At 37.3% G+C, this 14,769-nt stretch overlaps 2 protein-coding genes across 5 annotated transcripts; one reads left to right on the top strand and one right to left on the bottom strand.

Moving 5' to 3' along the window:
• Positions 1 to 189: 189 nt before the first annotated feature.
• On the top strand, positions 190 to 1,994 carry LOC139778334 (STING ER exit protein). The gene is made up of 4 exons (XM_071716232.1): positions 190 to 629; positions 907 to 1,063; positions 1,254 to 1,482; positions 1,764 to 1,994. Exons 1-4 carry the CDS (start codon positions 509 to 511, stop codon positions 1,908 to 1,910), a joined length of 654 nt encoding a protein of 217 aa, XP_071572333.1. The 5' UTR covers positions 190 to 508; the 3' UTR covers positions 1,911 to 1,994.
• A 190-nt stretch (positions 1,995 to 2,184) lies between these two features.
• On the bottom strand, positions 2,185 to 14,266 carry LOC139778330 (uncharacterized). Of its 4 annotated transcripts, XM_071716222.1 has the most exons (13): positions 14,004 to 14,265; positions 12,995 to 13,219; positions 12,399 to 12,596; positions 11,432 to 11,557; positions 9,077 to 11,247; positions 7,511 to 8,716; positions 7,065 to 7,302; positions 6,637 to 6,814; positions 6,129 to 6,320; positions 5,381 to 5,917; positions 5,077 to 5,310; positions 4,301 to 4,821; positions 2,185 to 4,183 (listed from the first exon to the last, which is right to left on the bottom strand). In XM_071716222.1, exons 2-13 carry the CDS (start codon positions 13,186 to 13,188, stop codon positions 3,646 to 3,648), a joined length of 6,333 nt encoding a protein of 2,110 aa, XP_071572323.1. In that variant the 5' UTR covers positions 13,189 to 13,219; positions 14,004 to 14,265; the 3' UTR covers positions 2,185 to 3,645. The 4 variants fall into 4 exon arrangements, with proteins under 4 accessions (XP_071572323.1, XP_071572321.1, XP_071572320.1 ...); XM_071716220.1 differs by having other exon boundaries at positions 7,511 to 11,247; positions 12,995 to 13,215; positions 14,004 to 14,266; XM_071716219.1 differs by having other exon boundaries at positions 7,511 to 11,247; positions 14,004 to 14,266.
• Positions 14,267 to 14,769: the final 503 nt, after the last annotated feature.

Genomic DNA, 14,769 nt, shown 5'->3' on the forward strand with positions numbered 1-14,769 from the left:
CTTTAGAATCTTCGAAAGTGCAAAAACTTTTTAGAGATTTCAAGCAACACGAGCATACTTACGTTAGATTTGTTCCCAGCTCAACTAGTAACTGCAGTGCAGCCAATTGAGCCAGTTCAACTACAAAGAACAAACCCCTTATGACGCCGTAAATTAATAGCGAATTCGGGCGCTTGCACTAGTGCACACTGAGTGCGCACCATGCGCACTAAGGCTTGTTTATATATAATCTATTCTTATATTTAAAGTTGCTTAAATACACATTTAAAAACTTTTTAGCCAAAAAAACAATCTGTAATATCTATATGGATGCTATACAAATCATTTTATAGACTAAGAAGTATTTAAGATGATCTGTAAATATATCAATTGATTAAGAACAAGCCTTAGTGCGCACTCAGTGTGCACCAGTGAATGCGCCCGAATTCGCTATCAGTCTCAGATATAAATGATCAAAGCGTATGCGTGTGTGTAAACTTGAATAATAAGATAAACAATTGGATACATTATGCCAAAAGTAGTATCGAGGAGCATTATATGCTCCGATACGAAAGATCAGGAAGAATACAGCGAGGAGAAACCATTGCACATTTATTATTGTATATGTGGCCAGATGACACTAATTTTAGGTTAGTATTATATTTGTCAGTTTCTAAAATAGTAAAAAGCCAAATTTAATTTTTGACTATGATCTGATCGAATGCTGTAGAAAATACCTTGCGAAAAGATTATTTTCAGGCGTGCATACGATACTTGTGATCGATATTGGTATTTGTAACCAACAACAACTCATTAATCTTAAGAAAGAAAGAGAAGGATGGGGGGAGGGGGCAAGAGAGAGAGAGAGAGAGAGAATAATAAAACATTTTAATTTTTGTAAATATTGTGTCTTGCATTTATTTGTAGATTGTGCCATTGAAAAATTACCACTAAGAAAAAGAGATGGAGCAAGGGTAATCGATGGCAGTAAGCATGCTCATAAAATGACATCGGAGCGGGACGAGATTGTATTTCTCAAGCGTCCAGAGGGAATCGAAAAACAATATAGACAAAAGTGTAAAAAGTACGAATTTACTTTTGTTCATACTTTATACTTTTATTATTGTACCAAAAATGTATTCGTAGCTTTTATTAATTATTTTGATATACCTACATTAATAATTTTGTGATATCAAAATATTGGAAAAACATCTTGAAAAAAAAAAGAGTGTATTTAATATGTATATATTAATGTAAATTTATCTATTCCACAGATGTGGTTTATTGCTGTATTATAAGCATGATCCAGGAGCAAATGTAGTATTTGTAGTAAAAGATTCGGTAATCAAAAGTTCTGGGGAGGGCCCTATGACAGATATTTATAATCAAGTAGCGATTGAGAAACCTAAAAAAATAATGGTTACCAAGCACACTAAAAATATGGGCAAATTCAGCTCAGTTACAGTATCCACAATTGATGAAGAAGAGGATGAAATTGAAGCTGTACGTCAATCGCATAGTGTTATACGTAGCGAGCAATTTTTTAATTTATGATAAGATATTCAGAAAAGTCAGGGAAAATTTAAGTGTGGTAGCTGTGGCAAGATACATATTAAAAATTAAATATTAAGATTTCTAGTCTAATCACAGTTACTTTGAATATAAAATATTCATTCATTTACCTAGTATTTTACTTTACAATGCATCTTTTAATTAAATCTATATCTTTTGTTTTCCTTTAATAATAAAACGGTTTTTATTTAAAAAATAATTTGTAATTTCAGAGAGAAGTCGCTGACTCGTACGCGAACAATGCACGTATCATAGAAAAGCAGTTGGAGAGAAAAGGCATGAATAAACGAAAAACTATACCATCCACTGAAACAGAATCGAAACGAGCAAGACCAAGAGGGACATTATTGGACGTTTAATTGATTTTCTATCGAGAACCAATTGTAATTATGTACATTAATTTACTGTCTTACATCCAGCTAAAATAAATTTATTTACTTACATATTGTCACGCGTGAACAAAAAGGCTGCAACACTTTCAATAAATTTCAGAAATGCGCAAAAATCTTCATCTTATAAATTTTTATGATTCTGGAAAATCGAAAAAAATGTTGCAACCTTTCTCTTCACGATAGTACGTTTCATAAAAATAATTTTTTCTTTTTCACAAGAACATAATAATAAACATTTAAATCTGATATCGACGTATTTATTAACATTAGACAAAAAAGGAAATCTTTAAAATATACAAATGACTAGATACAAATATTGCATAAAAATACTGCATAAAAATGTACATTGCAAAATAGATAGAAATTTAACAAATAAATATATCAATTCATCGATAAAAAATTGCAAGCAAAGAAGGTACAATTTTCTTGCTTGCATTTGAAATTAGTGTTCATACAATGGCAACCTCAATTAGTAATAATTAAACAGCGTCTAATAAAATCGTTCGGTTACTAAAAAGTAATTCGAACTGATATGGCATATTTACGTGGTAGAATGGAAGAGCTATCTAAACATAATTCTGTCGCTGACCACGTTTTTTATCTATGGATTATGAGATGCTGCGTACGCAGCACTACGAGACATTAATGTATACATGTAATCAAGATTTTGTTCATATTTAAGTACATGCCGTCAATAATCTTTCTATCTGCTGCTGTTGCAGCTAGTATGCGCGCGCGCGTGTGTGAAATCTTCACTTACTTTAATTGTGCAATACATGGTAATCCAAGAAAAATGCAGCTCAGTTACAAATTTCTGTTTTCGGATAAAGTTTTCCTCGAAAAAATTTTGTAAGACATAGTGTATATAATCTTTTCATTTGTGTGACTATACATTATGTATACATATAGATACATGTACATATATATATATATATATATATATATATATATATATATACAGAAACTTTTTTCGAGGATAATTTGTATATTTGATTTCTCAGACTGAGATTGTACGACCTGCATTATCGTGTTGTTAGAAAAGCAGAAAATATGAAAAATTGTTTACATAAAATTTGAAGAATGTTTTTTTAAATAATCGCCTCTAGCGTCATAAGATAATCGTAGCATATTTTCTATTTAATTAATAAATGCAGCTCAAATGTATTTCTTTTTACGATAATCCCAACCTCCCTTAAATTAAAATTACATTTCGCTATCTTACATATAATACGATTCCTCTGTTGGAATTATCACGTTCGCAGTTACTAGCGACAGCCCTCCATTAATCACGATTTATTACGCGTACCTAATGCATTGTCGACGATTCTTTTTATTAAATATATAGGGCAAATGGAAATATGTATGAAGTACATTAATATATACAAATTGTAAAACATTTATGATGATATAATCACGAGCGTTAAAGTAACGATAATAATCTTAGATATGCTTCCATAAAAAAAATCTATATTTATGAATTATGAAGCTCTCATGTATAAATATAACATGTATGGAGATGATGCGAGATGATTTTAAAGATATCAATATCTTAGAATCTCTACTATTATGATATGATTATAAGCGATCCATGATGAAAAAATCTTTACTTGCTGATAAAAGTGTAGTATCATTAATAGACAGCAACTAATATCGTATCGACAATGCATATCCTATCGATATAATTATCCAGCCATTAGTAACATTAAGTATTAATTTGTGATGATTTAATGTCCACTTTCTTAAGTATCGTAGGTTCATCTTTGAGGAACGTGCCAGATCTCGAACCTACTGTGGGTTGCCTTTGCGCCTCCTGATTATGGCACTTTTTAATCTTGTCGTCAGCTTTATTACTGACAATTTTCTTGCCGGCGATCACTGACTTGCTGCCTCCCATCTTACCGCTAATGTTAGACTTTGGGGAAGATTTCTTGCTAGGGCTATCAGAGCTCTGCGAATTTTGAGTTTCCTTCCTTTCTCTCCTCGTGTTGAGAGGAACGTTTGTCTGCATGACTTGTCGCGTCCTGAAAGGAGCCACTGTATTCACCGGTTTACTGGGGACGTCCGGCGTCCTTGCAGCATCTAATAAGTTTCTGCGTAAACTCGGTGAACCATGATACGTGCTACTGATAGCAGCGGCTCTACTGCGACTGGCGGCGGTAGAACTTTCCAATGATCTCAGAGGCCTCTTAGTGATCGTTAATGGGCTCCTCTGCTGTGTTGGTGGTGAGCTCTTTTTCATCCTAACGTTTACGGATTAACAAATCTGATTACTAATGTAGGAATAAACAAAATCAAATATAATTCGAAATGAAATCACAGTAGTTAATATAAGATCAATATATTAAATTCCATCTCACCTGTCATAAGTTTGCGTTTTGTTCGCTTTTATTAAAGTAGGCGACAATTTATTGGACACATTAGATTTTGGAGTCGTCGTTACCTCCGTCATAAGACTATCGGTAGACATGGATGTATCCATCTTGTTGACTTTCTTTTTGACGGTGACCGGTTTACTCTTGGTCTCCAAAGAATCGACCGATAAACCTATTTCGGTACTTTTCTGTTTAAAAGAAGGTGACTCGGGTCTTGTAATAGCGCAACTTTTGCTGATCAAATCCTTTTTGTTACCAGTTCGACCCGCGTTCGCCTCCGTTAAGCTGTCTGACGAGAGAGCTTTTACATCTTTCCTAACTGGTAGCTTCATCTTGGACAGTGGTTTTTTATCCGTCGCACGTTTCATCGCCGGGCTCGAAGTACGTGACGAATCAGACGAGGAAATCATAATTTTGCGCCGTTGTTGTACGATTTTGTCGTGATGCATAGGCACGTTTTCCTTTGGAACAGGTTTGTTTCTTGGTTCCAAATATCTTGATTTTACCTACAAATTTATATTGACAACTTTATCATAATTTTAATGATAACTTAATTAATTGGGATTATTTTGTAGTAAAAATTTTGAGGCACTGATAGTCTTTTTCGATTTTGATTTGAGTTTTAATTATAAAGTTTTAATTATGTTAAATTTTGATAAATGATGATTCTTCTCGGTACATATAAGTAATTCATATGTAAAGCTGCGGTAAAAGATTATGGTTTTAAATATTCTTAAAAGTTTCAAAAGTCACAAACGTACCTCTATCTTATTAGGCCACGATTTTGGTCTAGCGGTTTCAGAAGTAATTTGTTTATCTTCCTGCATTTTACGCTCGAGCGGATCTGTTTTTGGCTTACATAAAACTTTCTTGGTTGGCTTGGATGATGGTATCTGCTTTAAAGTTTTGTCGTTGTGCTCCGAAATCGCCATTTTTACACGTTTTAAATCTAAGCTGCGGCTTATCGTCGAACGATTTGGCGGCGCACGAGATTCCTTTAATGATTTTATAGAATTACTTTATTAGAAAAGATAATGTGGATTTTAAAGAAGATAATATACTTGCCTTTAGAAAGTTCGAATGTCTAGATAGATGTTTCGAGGTCTCGTGAGGCAAGATTACGAGACAAGCTAGCTCCTGTATTCTCCTGCGAAGTTCTAGATCCATTTTCAACCATGCGGTGGTTCTCGCAGCACGTGCGGCATCACGCACCAAGCACTTTTCCACACAGCCTTGAAGCTTGTGGAGGAAATCGATAAACAGTGGTCCCCACTTGATTTTACCTTGAAAATCATCCGTCTGCGATGTGACTAGCATTTTATTCAATTTCGAATAACTTTTGCACGCTTGTTCGGGTAGCAATTGTTCGACGGCTGCTAGAAAATGATCTTCCAAACGGCTGATGTTCCATGTTAGCTCGCGGCCAAGCGATTGAAAATTATCGTTTCCCAAGACACTTGCGAAATTTTCCGACAAGAATTTTATTGACGTCTCTAACAGATTCGATACCATCCGAAATACCGGCTCTGCCCATCGTACGTTCGGTAAGGTTGCCAACAGTTTATCGCAATCCATCATAGTTTGTAGCACGTTGTCGGTAGACTGTAATTACAGGAAGAAAAAAGATATACAATCAATAAGACATTACAAAATTTATTTATCTGTGTGTACTGAAACTTTTATAATTTCAAAATCACAGCGTTGTCACGATAAAAACATTAACAATTTCTTATTGAACGAAATATTCAACACATATCTACATTCATACATATCTACATTATGATTAATACGATCAACTTCTTTATGTGCGTACCATGTGCACTATGTGCTGATGATAACATTTTTCCATAAGTTCTCTCGGAAGAGTCGCAAATGCTTTGCATGGCCATATTCGTACAAAGTGCTTCGTAATCCATCTAAGTGATTTTCGATATACCTCATCCAGACCATACGCTGCCGCCAACGGCATACATTCCAACACTCCAACGGCACATATTTGGCAAGGCTAAAAAATAACAAATTTCTGAGAAAATATATCAATTTGAAAAGACATATAAAAGATTATATATTCAACATTAAATGGACCAATGAAATTAGATGTGACATAAATTTAGGATTCCTAATCCTGCGATGCAAAAAAAAATTGAAATTTACATGGTTATTGTACTAACACGTTCGCTTTGAATGTTAAGTGGATTAACAAAAGTTACCGGTCACAGTCAACTGCATATCTTATATACGCTACGCACTACTAATATTGTTATTAATTTCTTTGTTAGAAAATTGAGATAGAAATACATTTTTAAAATTTATATATCTACCTTATGAAACAGGTGGCAATATTTAAGCTTAAGCGTGTATCCTATAACTTCTTTAAGACCTTCCAAACACAACATATCTGCTAACGTCGCTAATTCAACGACACTTATAGAATCTGGTATATTACTTTCTCCACTGTAGATATGACATAATGCAAAATGAACTGCATTATAAGAATACCTAAAACAGAAATATTAACAAATTCGTGATGTTAAAAGTATTCATATAAAAGTATATAAATATGCATTCGTGTAAATATATCCAATAATAACTATGTAAAATGGCATATAAAAGAGCATATATTTTAAGTATCAAATATGTCGACTACCAAGTATAGAGATAACAAATCTCTCTCTCTCTCTCTCTCTCTCTCATCGCAAATTATACAACTCTTTCTAAGACATGCTATATATTTATGTTTTATGCATACCCTTGTAGAGAAATAACATTGCCTGCACTTTCAATCCATCCGCCGCTCAAAATTGCGGCAAAATATTGGCAACGAGAACTTAATATGCATTTATGTGCTCTTATATGCCGGCCAGCTACATCTATTGTAATGTCAGGATTGATTTCTTCCAAGAACATCCTTAATAAATCCTCACCCAGTCTATTGTATGGCTTTGCCCCAGCTATGCTTGACGTTTCAGTTTCTTCCGTGCTGCCTTCTGTAATTAACAATTTTTTTCACGAAAACGTTATTTTATCGATTTTATATCGATATAGTCGAAGCCTATCCAATGTTGTACGATTTTGTCATTATATAGTTTTATCGTAATAACATAAAGATGAAAATAATATGTATGAAAGTATAATAATTGTTACTATACTATTGTTTACATCGATTTAAGTTTACAAATTCCAAACGGTACATACCCGCTCCGGAACGTCCCATACTACTTTGCATGCTGCTGAGATCAGATTCGGAGATAATCCCTTCCGCTTCGCAATCACCGGTCAAATCCTCCAACGGAGACTTCTGTTTGGATGGAAGCGACGTGCTCATAACAGAAGCGAGTTTCCTAGAGACCGGTTTAACTGGGCCGTTATTCCTCGTCACTGCCAGCTTGCTCTCTATCCACGATGTTTCCGGGATACTAGTGCTCATCCGATACGTGCTTCTGTCATCCTTCACCGTCAACACGTCCGACGCGTGATTAGCCGTCGGCGTTTTATCCAAATCCGACAGACGTACAAAACTGGAAGTACTCGTCTTATGAAAATCTGAATGCAAATTCTTTAAATTACGACCAGGCACTTTTCCGGTTTTCTTCGAAAAACGACAATCGTACGTTTGATCTGCGCCATTATATTCCGGCTCCTTCAATTCGCATTCGATCTTCTTTATAGTTTCACTCAACGACTTGCGAGTTTCCGATATCTTACTACTGTTTCCCGCAGCAATTAGTTGCTGTGATCTATCGTTAACACTCGAATTCAACACATCAGTCAATTCGTAATAGTGGTTGTCGCTATCTGGGGAAGGTCCGCTGCCACTACTGATATCAAACGTTTCACTTTTGCGAGTGTGACCTTCTGTGCTCTCTGTACATGTCTTTTCCCAAGCGGAAGTCTCCGAGAACTCATCCTCGTACGCTGCTTTCGTCTCGTTAGTTTCCAAATTCTCCAATTGATCGGCAACTATTCCTTTGTATTCGCAGTGATTCACGCTGACGCGCAGTTGTTCATTTTCGATCTCCACGTGAGAGTTTGGTGGAGTGTCCTTTACGTCAAACTCGAATACATCCTCGGACGATGTGTCCATATTGTTGGAGTTATTCTCACGCTCTTGTAGTGTCTTGAAATTTTTATGATTGTAAGAATCCGCCTTAGCCGCGTCGCTCAACGAGTGACTGGACGAGCTCGTCTTCGCTTGGAATTGTTTAGTAATGCCGCGACTGTCCATCGACACGCTGTGCGCACGTTTGTGTTCTCTTCTAAACATAAGCTCTTTTGCGACGCAGCCGTTACTGGCGTTACTGCTACTCGTCGATTGTGTCTTGTCTACATTCCACGAGTGCCGCTTGAACGTTGGTCGTGAAGTAGATAGCGTCCGTCTTCTCACCACAGGAGAATCGGATTCTATAAACATAAAGACGCTAGGTTTTGTTTTTTCCTTCTTTTGTTCTTGCGGCGGCAACTGATTATCTCCCGTGGCGCTACTGTTATCTCTGGAGCTACTATCATCCGTCTTAATATCTGTTAATTTATTAGGTACCGTCGAGAAGCTTCGCCTATGCGTCGGAGCCACTACCACCGCGTCTCCACCGGTCTCACGCCTATCATTTAGATCGATAAACATTGAGAAGATGTTCTTCTTCTCACCTTCGCGTTCGTTAGAAATATCGCTTCTCGTGCCTGTATCTTGCCTCTCGGATGACTTGACTTTACCACTATTATTCTTGTCAGAGATATCTACGTAAAATTCACAATAAGGCTTACCGTTACTGTCGCGTTCCTTCCTCTCGAGTGAACGATCACGTTTAATCGGTTCAACATCATCGTTCACATCCTTCAGATTGACAAAGAAGCCTAAACTACCGTGTTTTTCATGATTGCCCGACTTTTGCGTGGATTTTCTGATGCTTTCGGAAGTGGAAAAGCTTTGCGACATGCTCCGCGAATTGTTTCGAGATTTCGGCTCCTCCTTATTACAGTCACTCATGTCGACCACCCAGGCAGTCATGGAGGAAGACATTCTGGAGGACTTGACTTTGACTTCAGGCTTGTTCATAATCACCGAGCCACCCGATACGATCGGTGTGGATTCCGTTTTGCGTCGCACTGTGGGACTGTCCGAAGGTTTTGAGTAATCCGAGGTGCTAACACCACCAGAAATAATCGGGGTGGCTTCATCTCGTTTACTTCTCTTTACAGGCTCCGTTCGGTTACCTTTCTCCAAAATAGAGTCTAAGGTAACCGGCAAGCTACTACAGCAATGATTCGACGCATCGTCCGAGTCCACGCCATGATCTACGATAGATTTGTCGCTGGCACTTTTGATAACCGGATAAACCGCGCAAGACTTGCTGAGACCGGACTGTAAGTAATTTGTTTGCGTTTGCGTTTGATTAATCTCGTATTGTTGTCCACGTTGACCGTCCAATAAATACGACACCGAATGCTGAGTATTAACGGCGATCTGCATATCGGGGGTGAACGTGATCGACGGTTCGGTAATCGGAGGAATCGGAACTACAGAATCGGGAGGTACGTGACAAATGGAGTCTCCGTCTACACGATGTCCGGAATATTGTGGAATGGCGCTTTGAAAAATGAGGCTACCTTGCCTGCGCTCGTACTCTTGTCTCAAAACGGATAATTTCTCGTCGTTAGAGTCAAGCTCGAACGTGTTTCCTCTGATGAGCGATGGTCGTCTGTCCTCAGTTGCATTCGCGTCTTTCTCGTTTTTGCTCCTCGTTGCCTCGATATTGCTCGACGTTTCCGCTTTCTCATCTCGGTTATTTAACTTGGTGTTGTTGTCAGGACACGGGGAAGGATGCGCGCTCTCCCCACTGTCCGCCTCTTTGATCTCTACGGCCAACGACTCCTTCTCCGTCGGCTTACTCGCCTCTATCTTTTCCTCCAATGCAGAATCTACTCGTTTTGTTTTACGCGATTCTGAAAGTGGCTGCAAATATTCGGTGAGTTTCAGTTCTCGTTGAAATTCTGCCACTCGCTCATGGCCCGTTTGCAAAGGCAACGTCTTAAGTGGCGTATACTTGTACGATTGTTCTTCCACGGCATTATTCGATTTGTTCGCGTCCGTGCAATCTGTATCCGAGTAATTTGAGGAAAACGTCAGACACGACGGCGATGTACTATCATTGCCGTACTGATTCCTCGTTACATTCGTAGAGACAATGTCCACCTCGTCATTCAAGGTAGACGCATCGATGAAGTAATAACCGCTCGTGGAGGAATTGTTACGACTAGTCGCGTTAGTAAAACGAGAATGATCGTATTCTCGGCTCGTTTCAGCTGTTACGCTTTCCGATTCTTCGGCATCGGACTGTGCTTTCCACTCCAATTTACAGTTTGCGGTAGTATCTTCGTGGTCATCACTCGCCGAAGGGATGGGCTCGATAAATTCGAAAGATTCGTTTTCATCGCTGCCGCAATCCGATTCGTAGAATGGCTCATTTAACATCCGACTCTCGTACTGGAAGATCTCTTCGGCATTCAGTCTCGCCTCCTGAACGTTGTTTGACGTGTCCGCGAGCTGATGTTCCGCTTCCAGGGACGAGGAGTGCGTTACGCTACGATCATTCGATACAGATTGGATCGCGCTCTTTTCACGATAATTGCCATCGTTGAGTGACTCGCAGGGTTCATCGTACAACAAAAATGTCTTGCGACCGCACTTGTCGCGAACTCGCTCGGCACGTATCCGATCCGAATCATCATCATTAGCGGAAATGTACTCTGCCGCTTGCACCTCCAAGTCCGTGCTCGAATTCTCTGATGTCGTATTATCGTGTGGACTTATCGAACCTGTCTCCAAACCAGAATCAGCCATTTCTGATGCAGCAGGGCTCGCATTCGCTATAACATAATCCTTTACGTCCTGCAGATGCGCGTCACAGTTCAACGTTGGACATTTCTCGTATATCCTGCGAATAATACGAATCTATGAAAGATGCGATAGAAGAATTACAGTATTTGTTAAGTAAGTAGCCTAACGAGGAAACGCGGAAGAGATTCTAATTAGTTGAAAACTATATTATTATCAGCCTCTAAAATCAAGAATCTAGGCTAAAACGTATCGTAAATCAGTTATTTATTAACAAATCTAACCTGTTGTCAATACGAGATATATCGGTATCAAATTCATTTAAAGACTGACACTTGTAATTTGTATTCAAAATTATTTTCACCAACAACTGCTCTTCTCGAGTAAAGTCCAGATTACTGTAGAGAAGCCTGTAATTCATAAACAAATATGTAATATTAATAGCGGACAACACGAGCTAAACAAATATATAATAATGTGCGTACTTTGATATAATTACAAAAAGAAATTCGATTGATAGATATTGAACTCTGATTAATACCACAGAGATAGAGTTTAGCATGCTCAGGGCTGGTTGTTCCAATTTATTGATAAACTAACTAATAGTTAAATCATATGTCTATCCTTGTTTTATTTAAAGGAAAAACACATATATGATTTAACTATTAGTTAGTTTACCAACAGGTTGGAACAACCGGCCCTTAATGAGTTAAGCAGAGGTATAGGTATAGGTTACATGCATGACAAATATACATCCGATATTTACAATTAAATTATAACCACACGCATAAAATCTTCCAAGACACAAGACTCGTCGCAAGTGAACATTCCCTTTTTTCTAAATAGGAAATATGATGATAATGTGCTATACACTTATTCTTGTTCTACTCGAAATAAATATCCATATATCTGGCGAATCTCATAAAATGTTAATGAAAATACTGAGAAAAAATAATTCTATTTTTGTCTTTGCAAATAGAAAACAACCAAAAATTTTGGCGTCTAAATTCTCCTACATAAAAATGTACAATTTTGTGTAAAAAAAAATAAAAAAAAAATAAATGAGAATATAATTTATCTAGAAGAAAAAAGCATGCAAGGAATTGTATTTGAATCGTATCACACTTGTAACAAATGCAAAGCTGTTAGGAAAAACACATGCAAACAAATGGTGATTAGTGGAGATATCTCTTCTAAAAAAAATTATACTCTTTCTATATACAGTAAGTAATTAATACAGTATAGTAATACCTTACAAAACCTTCAATCTGATGGAAAAGTCCGGCTTTATCAAGAATGCAATGGATCGTTTTGTTAGTGTAAACGAAATAAGGCTTGAGAACTTGGTACAAGCGTGGCGATCTTGCTCTAACAATACACTCGTTTATACGTATTATTTTGTAACCATGTATTATATTAAGATCACAATGCAAGGAATCCGTCAATATTCTACAATAAAAGATAATACTTGAGGCTCTTCTGTCCTTTTAAATTCTAATGCATTCGTTTCTCTTTAGATATATTAATTAGATAATTTTATCTGGCGTATATAAAACAGCTGAAGAGATTACACGACGACACAAAAAATATAAAAGATAAAATTGTGCAAAGAGGATCAATTCAATTAAAGTGGCACATACATATATATATATATATATATATATTAAAAAATTATTCGATATATACTATAGAACAATTTTTTAAACGTGTCACTAATGTATATCAGGTGATCTAATGTACTACATTTACATGACGTTTTCAAAATTTTAAATACATGATGTTTTGCATTATGACACAATCAATGTGTTAAAATTTGTTAAAATAGGAAATATAACATTGTTTTTTACCTCAGAATACTGTCTTGCAATAGGCTGATATTTTTGACAATAGTGCGATGTTGTTCCGCACTCTTTCGTCTCTTGAATTCATTACTCAAAGAAGGTTCAAACGTTCTAGAGGATTTAAGACTATTGTGGCATTGCCACTGGTGCGTTTTGTCTAAATTTCCATTTTGCTCGCTGTTGTTCCTGCCTCCAGCCATGAGGCATATTTACTGTTTCATACTTGTCTACCTTTAAAAATTGCACAGGGTATATTTTATATTTGTTTTTCTGGGTATATACGTACCTATACATATATATGTGTGTGTATGTGTGCAACGTACTATAAAAAGAAATATAAAATTTTTTACTTTAGTATTTTGTACTCGTAGCATTTTTTTGACAAGAATTGCAAGAAATTTACGTGTATAATCTAATAATTTAAAAGAAAAGCGTTGAAACACCGTAAGATATGAGAAAATACAGAAATTTAAATTTAAGATATGGGATTCAAGTTGAAATAAAACCTCTTTGTGTCTATGAGACATCTAACTCTAATGATTATAATTAAACACCCTATATATGTATATAAAGGATAACAGAAATAAAGTTGTATAAAATCGAGAAAGGGAGAGAGAGAGAGAGAGAGAGGGGGGGAGGGGGAGGGAAAAGGTGAAAGGATCGGTTCTGCTCTTAAAATGATTCTCTCCATCATTTTGTTGCTCGCGAGTTGTAGAAAACCGAATTGTACAGTTCCAACCTTCTGATGTAAAAAAGTAATAAATTTCAATAAATGTCTAATAACGGAATAACGCGCGACCCTCGCCAAGTTTCTTACGATACCTATCGTACATAGGTACATACGATAATATACGAATGGTCGGCATCGGGATCATTGAGAGTGAAATAAGAAAAAATGATACACGTTGATATCGGCGATTTTGTATATATAGCGGCGAACACACATTAGCTTCGAAATAAATGGGATATTTTCCCCGCGTGAATAATTTATTGATCGCCCATACACGTTACGTACCTCGCATATTTCGATCCACCGGCACGTCGGTTCGCATCGTTTGTCATCATTGCGCTCGACTATCCGTTTTAATCGGTTCGCGCATTATTACGGCGAGCTGTCAGGAAGTCTCTACATTTATGTCACTTTGTCACTGCGCTCACTGCTTGTCACCGCGGCGAGACGAATTGATTCGTAAATTTGTTATCGTCCCGAAAACGCGAGTCCTCGCAAACGCGATTGCGCGATTGCGCGACTACAGCGCGACGCGCGACTATGCACAGAATAGCGAACTGACAACCCTAAAGGCCATCGCGCACACAAAATGAATAGTTTAGCATAAGCGTAGCATAATGCTGGGTCTACAATGCGACTCACGACTTTGCGACTCGCATTGTAGACCCAGCATAAGACCCGATCTACAATGGGTGTTGTAAGTCGTAAGTCGTAAAAATTGACCAATCACAGTCCATTATTCTCCTTGCGGTCGAAGAATAATGAACTGTGATTGGCCAATTCTTACGACTTACGACTTAAAACATCCATTGTAGATCGGGTCTTAGACCGCTAAACCAATGAGCATCCAGTATAAAGTCGTCATATTAATTTACATAAGATGCTCATTGGTCCAGCTGTCTTGTGCTATGCTTATGCAACCTATGCAATTTTGTGTGCGATGGCCTCAACATCTAACGAAAACGAATAATTGAGAGAGAACTCGAGAATGCTCGAGACTCTTGCGACTTGCGAGCGAGAGTTGTCGAGAGTGGCGAGCAGCCTCGTGAAA

Source organism: Temnothorax nylanderi, unplaced genomic scaffold, assembly GCF_030848795.1.
Source record: "Temnothorax nylanderi isolate EJ_2023f unplaced genomic scaffold, tnyl_v1.0 TNYL_tig0179_pilon, whole genome shotgun sequence".
Taxonomy (NCBI): Eukaryota; Metazoa; Arthropoda; class Insecta; order Hymenoptera; family Formicidae; genus Temnothorax; species Temnothorax nylanderi.

Excerpts from the sequence above, each read along its gene's own strand:
- LOC139778334 (XM_071716232.1), top strand. The coding sequence starts at position 509 with ATGCCAAAAGTAGTATCGAGGAGCATTATATGCTCCGATACGAAAGAT. Across the intron at positions 630-906 it reads CCAGATGACACTAATTTTAG|ATTGTGCCATTGAAAAATTA; the intron begins GTTAGTATTATA and ends ATTTATTTGTAG. Across the intron at positions 1,483-1,763 it reads AAGAGGATGAAATTGAAGCT|AGAGAAGTCGCTGACTCGTA; the intron begins GTACGTCAATCG and ends TTGTAATTTCAG.
- LOC139778330 (XM_071716220.1), bottom strand. The coding sequence starts at position 13,188 with ATGGCTGGAGGCAGGAACAACAGCGAGCAAAATGGAAATTTAGACAAA. Across the intron at positions 7,303-7,510 it reads TATGGGACGTTCCGGAGCGG|AAGGCAGCACGGAAGAAACT; the intron begins GTATGTACCGTT and ends TGTTAATTACAG. Across the intron at positions 4,184-4,300 it reads AAAACGCAAACTTATGACAG|GATGAAAAAGAGCTCACCAC; the intron begins GTGAGATGGAAT and ends CGTAAACGTTAG.